This window comes from Stegodyphus dumicola, chromosome X2 (genome assembly GCF_044657685.1).
Source record: "Stegodyphus dumicola isolate Sdum_Otavi_A_Nest chromosome X2, ASM4465768v1".
In the NCBI taxonomy this organism is placed as follows: domain Eukaryota; kingdom Metazoa; phylum Arthropoda; class Arachnida; order Araneae; family Eresidae; genus Stegodyphus; species Stegodyphus dumicola.
In genome coordinates this window covers 5,548,033-5,561,693 of record NC_140781.1, presented here as the reverse complement: position 1 = coordinate 5,561,693, position 13,661 = coordinate 5,548,033, and the positions used below count along the sequence as shown (strand labels likewise).

The following is a 13,661-nucleotide window of genomic DNA, read 5'->3' as shown; positions in this document are numbered from 1 at the left end:
TAGTTTATACTTTAAAATATTTTGCTTTCTTTCTTTCTTTTTTTAATATAAATGTCATCTTAATAAATGTAAGTTTATGAAAATAGAGACTAAAATAAGTAAATACACAAATTTAGCTAATAAAGCCTCTTTAAATACTGGATCTTGATGAATCCAAAAACTTGTGCTGCTCTGAAGATTAAAGTGCTCACAAAATAACACAAATCAGATAAAATAATCAGTAAAGCTCAATAAAGTAATAGATTTTTTTAAAAATTAACTTTGGTGTTAGTTACTTGTAAATGTTGATGTCAATTCTGAATCAAGGGAGGATGGCAAACCTAAAGATTAAAAACTTCATAAACAAATTGACTGCTGTATTAAATCCAAAACAACTAAAAAAAAAAAAAATACAGAAATTTGCAAATAAGAGCACAACAGCTATCGACAGTTGCACAGTGATTCATTGCCGCATTTGCAGTTCACAAAATTCTTCCACTTGCTTGGTACCAGTACCAAATAAACCTTATACCTATCAATAAAGAAACTGTGTGAAGCTTTGAATCGTCATCCACTCTATAAAACATCTCTTTTAAGGAATGACCTTTTAGACTATATCTTTGCATTGAAAGAATTTAATCACAATTATCCCCCTCCCTCCCAAAAAACTTTAAGAAAATAAGATAGCTACAGAAAATTTTAGGGTAAATTGCTGGATTAATGTTCAGTCTTGTTTATTTGCAATAGTACCTTGCATACCTACTCACAAGGTGAAATAAACAGGTTACCATATTTGGCACTTAAGTATAACACCTGCAATTTGCACACGATTAACTAAAACTAACAATAATGTATATGATAAAAAGTGAAAAACTGGTTTAAGTTTTAATCCCATCAGCAGGAATTTACATGAAATAATTTTTTTCTTTTATTAACTGTTATAAAGGATGCAAAAGATACATGTAAAACTAGCTATTTAAATTAAGATTAGCTAGCCTGACATTTTACCTCGTAATTCTTCCATATGAAATAACAATTCTGGAAGCTGTCTATCAACAAGATCTTCTGCTTGTGTACGTGCTCGGCCTTGCCGCTGAGGTAAATTTTCACAATGTCTCAACAACCAGTGTACTTCATCACGAGCAAATGACAACCCCATAAATACAAATAAAACCTAAAAATATGAATTCATAATTTATAACTTCTTTATTCATAAATGAAATGCTACAATGCTATGGATTCATGAAAGACATTTATTTGATTCATAAGAAGGCATGTTTACTTTTGGGCCAAAGAGACCAGGTTGATCAGCAAGAATTAAACCCAGTTCTTTTAATGCTGTTCTTAAAAATTTTCGTCGTTCCCTATGAACAAGGCACCTATAGAAAATTTAATAGAATCAATACTAGTTCATTGCAAATCAAGGAGCTAACTTAACAGTCAGAAGGTCAGAATGAATGATGCATTAGTTTCACAGAATTCATCTGATTATGGAAAAAATTACATCGAACTTACGCATTTTGAATAGCATAATTGAAACAATCCTTCACCTCTGAAACACGTTTGTTGTACCTTTAAGAAAATAAGTATCTTACATTAAAAACACTTTGAAATAAGGTTGACTAGCACAGATTATGTTTGACAACACAATAAATAGCATGAAATATATAACGAAAATACTTGAAATAATGATTTACAGCCCATTATGTAAGTATTCATATGCAGCGATCTTGTTCACTTGCAAAAGAGACATGCTCTTGGATCAGATGCTAAACTACTCATGTGCAAACTAAACAGTTTGGATCAGATGCTAAACTACACATCTGCAAACTAAATGGTTTGCAGTTTCACTTTAGCTCGTGGAAACTATAGTGATTCCAACTCTCATCAATACATGATGCCATTACCATAAGATAATAAAAAATTTACACAGTGTATTGTATAAAGATTATATATCTGTAGATTAATTACAACACATAGGATGTGACTGCTTCTTTAAAGCTCTATTCTCCAAGCACATCAAAACACTGGAGCTTACTTGAATGCTCTTCTTGACTCACAGAATGCAACAGGTCACTTGTGCTAACTTTAAAATATTATTTTGCACATCAAGGAAGGGATAAGCAATTATCTTGCAAGAAACACATGGTACATTTAGAGCCTGAACTCCATGCTTTTACTTCAGTTGCAAATGTCATTTCATTGACAGATGATACCATTACGGTAACCTAATGCAGCAAAATTACAAAGCCAAATCTTTACAAATATTCCCAATGCTTAACTCCCTCTTACTCATAGTAATAAAACACATAATACAAACAAAACATTTTATGCAATATGATTTCATTTTCCAAATAGTATCAAACAATTATATCAAACTAAAAGCTAAGAAAGAGAAAGTAACTATAATTTTTTTTTGATTATTTTTTAAAGTATGAAAAGTTTTTTAAATCTTAGGTAGCCAAAGATCCACATGCTTATTAGAGGTAAGGAAACGTTATAGCAGAAAATTCAGTATGCCAGCGGTTCTCAACCATTTGACTAACATGTACCATCTAAACAAAAATTGAAAATCTGTAGTACCACTATTGAACAAAGCTCAGATCGCATAAATTTACAATTCTTAGAGAAAAAAACTCAATCAGAATGCTGTGGTTTTAATTTTTGAATTTTATAGTTAAAAATACTTTGCTTCTTTGCTTACCACCTATTTTTCTCTTGCGTACCACTGGTTGAGAACCCCTGGTTTATACTAAATGCAAAAATAATACATCATAAATTAATGCTACTGATTTTAGTATTAGCAAAAAAAGCACATAATACTGTCTTATACTAATTATATACTCTTTTTTCATCAAATACATCAATTATAGAAATCCTTAAAAATCATCTCATGTCCTCTACAACACGATTCTTCAAAAGGACAGCATTTTAATCCACAGAATAAAGAAAAGAATTTTTTGAACAAGATTTTCAATGACTTGCTTATATACAATTAAAATTTTGCAATAGAAGTTTAACCCATAACCATATTATACTTCAAGCAGAAAGCATATTTCACACCTGTGTATTTATACAATCACTAGGAGTCGCCAAATTTTTAGAATGTGCCAAACCCTGGTAACCACAAGCTCAACAACTCTTCAGTTTTGGCAAGCAAAGCCATCATTTCTGCATGTATTATTTTTGGTGCATTCCAAGTTGCAATGGCTTTTATTGATAAATGCTGATAAATTTTTGTCTTAATCAAAATTTTTAAATGTGCTTCCGGGATTTGCACAAATTATTTTCACAGGAACACAGTATTTTGACCATAAGACTGCGAAGTCAACATTTCAGGTATTATTTCCTGTATGATTCCTTTCCGGAAGGGCATACCATATATGCATCACCGGAGAATACACATATGGGATGGGTGATGCGTATATGCATTTTAAGCAGAAACATTTTTCAAAGATCATTAAGATGGCATTATGTCTGAACTTAATATATAGTTTAAAGATCTTGACTTCAGTTTAATCACGTTCTGGTAAAGTTGGAGTCAGCTATTGCGGGAGAGGGAGGGTTAGCTTAATGTAAACAAACAGAGCTCGGGCTCTTAACTCGCCACTTGTTATAAACATTCACATTTCTGATATCCCGAATCCTTTTATTGCTACAGTACAAAGTCCGTAATCCAGACTCGTCGGGACTTCGGCGATTCCGGATTAGGGAGTGAAAAATTGTATCTTTCAAATATTTACCAATGTAAGTTATTATTTTGTTTATATTTTATTTTTATCTTTGAATAATGCATGCTGAATTTTATTTTTTGACGTGTTTGTAACTGTGTGATTTTTTAGTAGTTAGGGTCTGGCAACAGTAAAATATTACTAAGTCAGTTCTATTCTTTTTAATTTTAAGAGTAATATTTATGCTGTGTTCTTGAGTTATAAGAAGAGAAGGCATCTTTTTGTGATATTTGAAGATGCACATATTGAGTTTCGATGTGCTTACGTCTAATAAATGTATTTTATTAAACAACTTGGAGTTTTAATGAATCTTTACTGACTTTGGAGTATTTTTGAGAGGCAATTATTTGTTAACTGGCGTCCGCAAGAAAGGGTTGGAACTGCAACTAAAAGTAAACAATTTGTTTTCATTATTTTTTAAGTACGGAAGCTTTAAAAACTAGCACGTACGCAACATCGTAGATTATTTTCTAAAGCGTGTAATGAATCTGATCAAAGAGAAAATAATTTAAGTGACGAAGAAAAAATTTTAGAATTAAGGGTTATTCAAGAGAAATCAAAATTAATGATTTCAGCTGAAAATGATTTTAAGCAAGAACTATTTAAACAAGTTATTGATGAAAAAATTAACATAAAAGAGGTTGATGAGTCAGAATCATGTTTAGATAGATGGAGAAAGTTAGAATGCAAGATGAATAAATTATTAAAAGTGTCAGAACAGAAAACTGGTTTACATATAGGATGTGTGTCATTTTCGCAAATTCCTAATACAATGTTGCATTATCCCAAGATAAAATTACTAGCATTTAATGGTGATTTAAAATATTGGCTTAATTATTGGGAACAGTTTAAGAAAATTGATAATGACGCTAATATTGATAATCAAGATAAATTTACATATTTATCCCAGGCCATGCAACAAGGTTCTGTTGCAGAACAATTAATTAAAAGTTTCCTGCCAAGCGGCGAAAGTTATGAAAAAGCTGTAAAACAATTACATGTGTGTTTTGGAAAGGATGAACTGTGAATTCAAGTTCATTTAAGAGATTAAATGGCTTTAATACTTCAAAAGCAAAACACACCACGGTGGTCTTTAAGAAAACTTTATGACCAGTTGGAATCTAAGCTTCTTGCTTTGAAAGTTCTAGGGGTTACTAGAGATAAATATGTAGCCATGCTTTTTCCTCTTGTTGAGTCTTCTTTGCCTGATGAGACACTTAGAGCATGGGAATGTTACCGAGCAGTTAATCGTAGAATCTAGAGATTTAAATTCACAAAACGGAGAAAATTCTGAGCAGTCAAACAGAATTGAGAAAAGTGATCTAGATTATTTACTTGAATTTCTTCAAGATGAAATAGAATCGGAAGAGCGAATATCTCTAGCTTCCCAAACATTTGATCAAAAGAAGGCACGAAAATATAACAACAAATGCAGTGTTAAAATACCTTTTGAAAATAAAATCAGGAGTACTAAATAGAAATTTGGCAATCCATTCCTGTGCGTAGTACTTCCGAACTGTTTACAGCAGCCCAAGGGCAAAAATTGTGCATATTTTGTTGAAATCCTCATAATTCTTGGTATTGTAGGAATGCAAAAAATATACTTCTAAATGAGAGAGAAACTATTGTTGGGAAATCACGTTGCTGCTTTCTCTGCCTGAGACATGGACACCGAGTAATGAAATGTGATGAGAAATCGAATTGCGTACTATGTGGGAAAAGACATCATGTACTTCTGTGCAGAAATATAGCTACAGTAAGTGCACAAAATTCTAATAAAAAGGAAACAGAGTCTATCAAAACTGATTTAGAGAGAGATCAGGCACTTACCAATGTATCAAGTGCACCTAATGTTATGTTACAAACTTTAACAGTAATTTTAAGATGCAATGGTAAAAAGCGTAAAGCTCGAGCTTCTCAGAGGTCTTACATTCTGAGTAAAACAGCTAAAGAGATGGAGTACAAAGCCTTAAGAAATGAATACCTTCAACACTCACTATTCGGAGGAAGTAATACTAAAATGTATAAACATGACGTGTTAATGATATATTTATCAAATATGAAGTGTACATATAATTGTCATTTCAAAACATTAAGCCAACCTGTAATATGTGATACCATGCCACCAGTAGCATCCGAATTGTGTCTAAAAGGAATGTGGCAAGTTGATGACTGGTGATTATAAACTTCTACTCAGTGGTCTTGCAGCCATTGAAACAAAACTAGGGTGGATGATTATAGGTCGAATCCCAGCAGCATCGTCCAGTGAGATGACAACTTTAATTTCAATGTTAAATAAAAATGCTTGTATAATAGATTTGTGGACATTGGATAGTTTAGGTATCAGAGACCCATCAGAAAGCAAAACTAAATCCGAACTTGAGGAAGCTGCTAAGTCTCATTTTTTAAATACCGTGTAAATCGAGAACGAACATTTTATGGTAAGTCTACCATGGATTGAAGGTCACTGTCTAGTTCCAGAGAACTATGACTATGAAGAACTATGACAATCTCTCAAAAGATTGAATTCTACATTTAAGAAATTAAAAGCTGATGGCTAATATGAAGATTATGGAAATATATTTCAGGAATGTTGAAAGAAGGTATCATTGAGGAAGTACCATTGAGTGAAAAAGATGTTCCTTGTCATTGTCTGCCTCACAAACATGTTGAAAAAGAAAACTCAGTGCACATTCAACTTATACAGGCTAGAGCAAGAATTTCACCCTGTGGATAAAGAAGATCTAGCATTGCCCAATTGGAACTTCTCGGCACTACTATCACTGCTCTACTTTTGTCAAGCATACTAAAAGATCTTCCAGTTAAAAAGGTTTACTGACTCAACGACTGTGCTCCCTTGGATAAGAAGAGAAGATTCATGGGGTGTTTTCGTCCATAATAGAGTAAAAGAGATATTAGATTTGACATCTAAAGAAACCTGGAGATATTTTCCTGGTACAATGAATCCAGCAGATCTTCCTAGCAGAGGTTGCTCTGCGTCTTTGAAATGGTGGGACGGCCCCTCGTGGCTCTATCTACCTGATGAAATGTGACCTGTCACTGAAGATATTGCATGTGAAGAGGAAGTAAACAGAGAACGAATGAAGAAAATCATATCTTCTATGTTGGCTGCTGGAGTGAGCACTTTCCTGAATTCTCCTCTTGCGGATTATAAAAAAGCAGTAAATTTGATGAAGCAGAAAAAACAATAGTGTATTTAATACAACAAGAATCCTTCGGTGGGTTAAGAGATAAACAATTACAACCTTTGGACACATTCCCTGATAATGGAATTATGCGATTGAAATCAGCTGTACTCAGAAGAGATAATCATGAAGAATTTAAAACGCCAGCAATTTTCCAGGACAACATCCACTTATGAAAAGTTTGGTGTTAGAAAATGACCGGAGAAATGGGCATGCTGGTGTCTCATACATTTTAAATTCATTAAGAGAGAAATACTGGCTTCTCTGCGGAAAGAGAGCGGTTAAACATGTATTGAGATCTTGCATTATTTGCAAGCGATTTTCAGCTAAAGGTAATAATTCTCCCACTGCGCCATCACTAGCAAATAGAGTTCAAGATGCTGCTGCATTTCAGATAACAGGACTTTGCTGGCCCAACAATTTTAAGAGATAACTCAAAAGCTTGGATTGCTCTTTTCACCTGTGCGGTTATCGTGCCATCTCGAAATAGTAACATCCATGTCAATGGAGACATTTCTACTAGCTTTTCATCGTTTTGTTGCTCGCAAAGGGAAACCTTCTGTCGTATACAGTGATAATGGAACTAATTTCAAAGGAGCTGCCAGTGCTTTTGCGTTAATTGATTTTGAGAAAATTTTCCTTGAAGCAAGAGAAGAACACATAACTTAAAAATTTATACCACCTAATACTCCTTGGTGGGGAGGTTGGTGGGAGAGACTTGTAGGAATGATGAAAAATATTTTAAAGAAAACTCTAGGAAGAGTCAGTTTAAGCTACAAAGAAAGGGTTACAGCTTTATGCAATTGTGAGGCTATTTTAAATGAAAGGCCTTTAACTACAGTATCATCTGATCCAAGTTTTACTCTTACACCAGCAAATTTTCTCTAGGAAATTAAAAATAGTACCATACCAAACCTTAAAATGAATACAAATTCAAATAGTTTACCGTGAAGGTTACAATATATTCAAACAGTACGAGAAGCATTTAGAAAAAGATTTCGTCAAGAATATTTGGGAGCATTATGTACAAAACAAAGACATAAAAAATTCAGCCCTCTAAAAGAAGGAGACGTAGTTCTCATTGGAAACGACAATAAAAGGAGACAACTTTGGCCACTTGGTCGAATAGTTAAAGTACTACCAGTTGATGGTATTGTTCGTCGTGCTATTGTAAAGACTCAAAGTGGAACTGGTCCGAGCTGCCCAAAAATTATATCCTTTAGAACTTTTTGCACTAGAAACCACACCAGAACTAATACAAAATGAAGTAAAAAAATAAAAGAGAAAAGGAGAAACAAGAAACTGCTGGCAAAGTATTAAATGAGAACTATCCTGATCGAGCTAAAACAAAAGTAGGGAACCCTGTGACAACTAGCAGTGGCCGAGTAATTAAAGCACCCATAAAATTGTCACTTTGAACTGAATACGTTTTTTTAAACTTTTTAATATTATCAACTATATTTATAAGTTAAGTTTCTATACTTTAGTTAACTTAGGTGGGAGTATGTGAAAAATTGTATTTTTCAAATATTTACCAACGTAAGTTATTATTTTGTTTATATTTTATTTTTATCTTTGAATAATGCATGCTGAATTTAATTTGTTTTACCTGTTTGTAACTGCGCGATTTTTTTAGTAGTTAGGTTCTGGCAACAGTAAAATATTGCCAAGTCGGTTCTATTCTTTTTAATTTTAAGAGTAATGTTTATGCTGTGTTCTTGAGTTATAAGAAGAGAAGGCATCTTTTTGTGATATTTAAAGATGCACATATTGAATTTCGATGAGCTTACGTCTAATAAATGTGTTTAGAAACAGACTACAGACTGCGTCCAGATTACAGACTTTGTGCTATATATGATCTTTTAGGGTTACTGCATGGGGTTCTATTATTCTTCACAATGCTTTTATCACTCATATTTTGTGTACTTTTTATTTCAGAAAAACTTTACTTCAAAGCTTATTATGGCTAGCAAGTGTTATTTACAGGGTTGCCACTCAAACAGGAGAATGAAATTCCCTGACTTTTCCAGGTTTTCCAGGCATGTTTCGAGAAAATTCCAGTCTATCCGTGTAATGTATGTTGGCTGTGCTAAGAGGTATATTAATTATGGTATTAATTGTATTGTTTAGCAAATTCACTTAATTATTCAATAACCCTCCCAGAGGACATTTATTTTGAATTATTCTTGGTATACTTTGTTTACTTTTCCACTTAAGAAACTTAATAAAATTTAATTTAAGATATATACGTTGGATAACAATTGTACGTTTTATTTAATTATTACTCATGATCATCACCAGTTCAACACGAGGCTAATCCGGTTCTTGTAAATCACAACGCAACGTGCTAAATAGTTAAGTTAGATTTTATGTAAATTTAATTTGTGTGAGGTGTCTTCTTAAAAGGCACCTTAACACTTGAAAACACAAATATAATTATAATAGGAGTTGTTGTCTCTACTGAAGATTGAGATTAGAATCTGCCCAATCTGGAATATAATAAGGCTTTTTTTGCAGACATTCTGCAGCTAAACGAAAGAAAGAAATCTATTTAATGATATTTTTTAATAAATTGAGGTATTTTATATTTATTTTGCAGCATACATAAGGAAAAATATGTGCATTAAATTTCGTGATGGTATGTTATTGTACTGTTAGAATTAATTTCAGGATTATGCCAGAGAAAATTTCCTGAAATTCGGAAATATTATTTACTAATGATAAATAAATTTAGAGGGAAGAAGCAACATTAAATGAATGAATAACATAAAGATAACTACTTAAAACTTGAATTAGAATAATCAACGGTATTTTAGCGAATATAGTTATATTACATGGTTAGCCTAGATGACTGATTACTATTTTTTTATTTTACTGCAAAATGACAAGGTATTTATTAAAAAGAAAAGAAAAAAAAGTTTAAAAAGATTTTTCGGTAAAATCCTAGTTTACGGTACGGCCTTCGCACGATTTTGAAAACTGTCGCCAAGAACAAAATGACCCATTTACTGCTCATCCTCGTGTCGCCAAATCCCGCTGTACCATACATGGAGATTATTCTAACCAAAGAACGTCTATGTAAAGAAGAAAAGGTTCCATACACGTAAATGCTATTACGCCGCTAGAAAGCGGAGGGAAAATGTGTCAAGGGATTTCGCGACGGAACCTGGTGGTCAGAATTTCCCTCTCCGCGATGTGTACAGGAAATTGAGAAACATGTGTTAAGAAGAAACGTTCTTTGACAAAAAAGAAAACTATGAAAATTCGTTTCTAAATTATTGCAAAAAATCCAAGAAGAAACGTTTTATCAATGAATGTTTTTTCTTGGATTTTTCGCAATAATTTTAAAAACGGATTTTCGTAGTTTCTTTTTTTTTCCTTCAAAATAACTAGTCCATGAATTAATTTACTTGCGGCAAAAAATATTTTCTTTTCCTTTAGAGTTTAAAGAAATTTTAAACGATATTTATTTTATGAACTCTTGATAACGTGACCTTCGAACTTCGACACCAGTTTTGAGCTTTGGCGACAGATATATCGTGCATGCAGAGCTGTTTCCCTCTATGATGGAATGGAGCCACCTCTGTCGCAGAGGTTTTCCTTCTTTACAATACATATTCTTTGATTCTAACCTTCATTTTACCGTATACTAGGATTAAACCCATTTTGTTTTATACGAGAACAGGTACTTTCTTTAGTTCATGCACTGCACATGCGATTCTCGAGGTTACTGGAAACCAAAAGTTGCGGGAAACTTGCTTTGCCTTTCTAAAAGACAATCAAATTGGAGCTGTGAAAATTGGCTCTATGCCAGCTGCCCGAATGACACTCGCGCGATGCACAATTCGCCAAAAAAGTTATCTCTTCCGACGTCGGCACAAAACTCGCCTTTTTTGGCGGGATCGTTGTATGAAATTCCCTGACTTTTCCAGATTTTAACTAAAACACTTGAATTCCCTGACTTTTCCCTGAATTTTTTGGTCAATTTCTGAATTCCCTGACTTTTTCCGGTTTTCCAGTTAGCGTGGCAACCCTGTATTTATTAAAGAAAAGACATACTTGCATGGTAAACGAACCAATTTGTGACATGTATAAAAGTGATGATTCATTTCCTATAGAGAGCAATATTTCTAATGACTCTTGCACAGACATTTTGTCAGAGACTGAACTCACTGAGTGTCTGCCTTCCCCTTCCAGTGAAAGATTTTGTTACTTCTAGTAAATAATCTTTCTTGAATTTTTTAATTAATTAAAAAATAATTAACATACTTTATAATTTAAATTTTGGAATAATGTGAATAGTGCTTCTGAAAATTATTTCTCGAAGTAAGCAATTTTTTTACACATTTTTAAGCAAAGAAAAAGATTATTAAATGCTAACATATACGATATCTTAAGTAATAATCTAAAATAGTACAAAAAATTATGATATTAAGACTTGAACCTTTTCTTTTGTGATTTTTTCGCTAAAGTTAGGCTTAGTGATGCAAAAACCCCCTGCCCTGTAAGACGATTCCCATCTGTCTCGAGGGAATGTCTTAAACAAAGGCATTTATCAAACGGGTTAAAGAGTTGCCAAGAAATTTCTTTTGAAATATTCACTTACACACACAAAAGAAACGGTACAAAGAATAAAAGAAACACTTACTTATAATAAGTTGGTTTATATACTGATTTTTGGAGTCGATACCTAATTGAAAAGCCAAATATATATGAAATGAATACTTTTATGAATAATAAATCATCATTCTTTACGTCCGTAAAAAACTGGCGAACTGTGCTGGTTGTAATAATTTGTAATTACTCTACATATTAATTTGTTACAATAAGTTTCATACACTGCTCGACACTAAAAATGCACCACCAAGGAGGAGTGGTCAGAAAGTGGTGAAATTTGTAGAAAAGACAGAGACAGCAAGCAGCAACAAGTGATCTTTATTTCAAAATGATAGAATACAGAGCGAGAACAGCGTCGGCTCAGTAGGATATGGGACCATCATGCGTGCTGACGTCACTCTGGCTGCACCTGCACCCCTCCTTCTTCCCATATTTCCTTGTCCCAACCATGTTCGCCATAACCAATGCACAGTGCTAGTATCCATGTGGGTATCAGCTGCGATTTGACGTAAGGACCAACCCACCCTTCTCAGTCCAATCACCATAGTCCTTACAAAATTGTCTATCCACTGGAAGTGCCTTTGTTGACGGCGGCCTGGCATTCTCTCCTATTACACGTATCCTTCGGGACAAAAACTTTCTTCGATAGTTCATCTGGCAGAAATAACGACACGAATACTCCCCATTCTGCACATTCCTTCCCTTATATCTTACATCACGTGCGTTGGAGAGCTGCACATTTCACATCATTCACATAACTCAGTGACATGAGTCTACTTTAAAATTTGCATAAATTTCTGACCACTCCTTCTTGGTGTTGCATTTTCAATGTCGAGCAGTGTATATGTGACTGGAAACATCAAATTGCTTACTAGCATATTAAGGCAGCAGCATTATTCATACGCTTAGCAGCAAATTACATATTGTCTTCAATACAAAACATGAACATAGCAATGTAACAGTAGGAAACTTTTTTTTAAACAGGTATTGATTCCATCAACACCTGTCAAACAAATATCAGTTTCCTATAGTGGGATACACAGGGTGGTTCAAAACTATATGTCAAAAATGTAAAGGCAAGTGGGACCTGAATAAGCAGATTTCGTATAGGAATGTGTGTGCGGTAATGCCGCATTAAAGCAGTATGAATCATAGGAAACTGAGAAGACAAGTAAAGACAAAAGAAAAAAGTTATTAATAGTTTACAATAGGTGCTTGGGAAAGCCGCCACAACAGCGATAAAAAATTCACAGTGGTGGTGCATGGATTGGCATACATTAGAAAAGACACCAGGCATGTTGAGCACATATCTAGCAGCAACCGACAAGTGAGCAACAAGATTTTCTGCAGATGTGACGGGACTCCCGTACACGAGGCCTTTAATATGACCCCAAAAGAAGAAATCCAAGCAGGTTAAATCAGGAGAAGGTAAATAAATGACCAGGGAACCTGGCCTCCACGTCCTATTCAATGCTGGCCGTAGACAGCAGTCAGGCGATTCCTGGCATTCAGGGTGAAGTGAGCAGGAGCTCCATCGTGCTGTAACCACATTCGTCTGCAGAAAGTTTGAGGGACATCAACCAAATGTTCAGGTAACACAGAATTGCTCCTTATACATTTTTGAGCAGTTAATCCATTTCCTTGTGCAGACCCATACATGAAATGCATGTTGGTAAACTCCACATTGGTGTGATGATGCATGCTGCTCGAGATCCGTGCGAAAACTGAAGAATCCAGCTAGCACAGTGCTTTTATACGCCATACTCATCAGTGCTCTCTACCGGTTCAACACAGCATTACCACAAACATTTCTATATGAAATATGTTCTGTATATCTGCTTCCTGATAAACATTTCATGCTTTTTATAATATTTTAAGACACCCTCAAAGTTTAGAAATTTACGACACTAAAATTTGCATTATTTCTATATACAAATAATAAAAAATATTTATTAAAAAACCTAATTTCAAATTCTTTTAAGTAGCATTTTAAGGTATTTTTAAAAATATGAAATTACAACACTGAAATAGATTAAAAATTAATACAAAAAGATTAAAATATTTATAAAAACAATGTACTCCCAAAATAAAGAAATAGAAACTAATACTAAAAAAAGATTAAAAAATA

The 13,661-nt window shown here is 33.6% G+C and overlaps 1 protein-coding gene across 2 annotated transcripts in view; it reads right to left on the bottom strand.

Annotated features, from left to right (window-relative positions):
- Positions 1-13,661, bottom strand: part of Hem (Nck associated protein 1 Hem) — a 144,152-nt gene that overhangs the window by 66,459 nt on the left and 64,032 nt on the right. For both annotated transcript variants that reach the window (XM_085809380.1, XM_085809381.1), the window contains exons 10-12: positions 1,495-1,551; positions 1,262-1,358; positions 988-1,153 (exon numbers count right to left, since the gene is read on the bottom strand). In XM_085809380.1, coding sequence (XP_085665506.1) covers positions 988-1,153; positions 1,262-1,358; positions 1,495-1,551 — 320 coding nt within the window. The remainder of the gene's footprint in view (positions 1-987; positions 1,154-1,261; positions 1,359-1,494; positions 1,552-13,661) is intronic.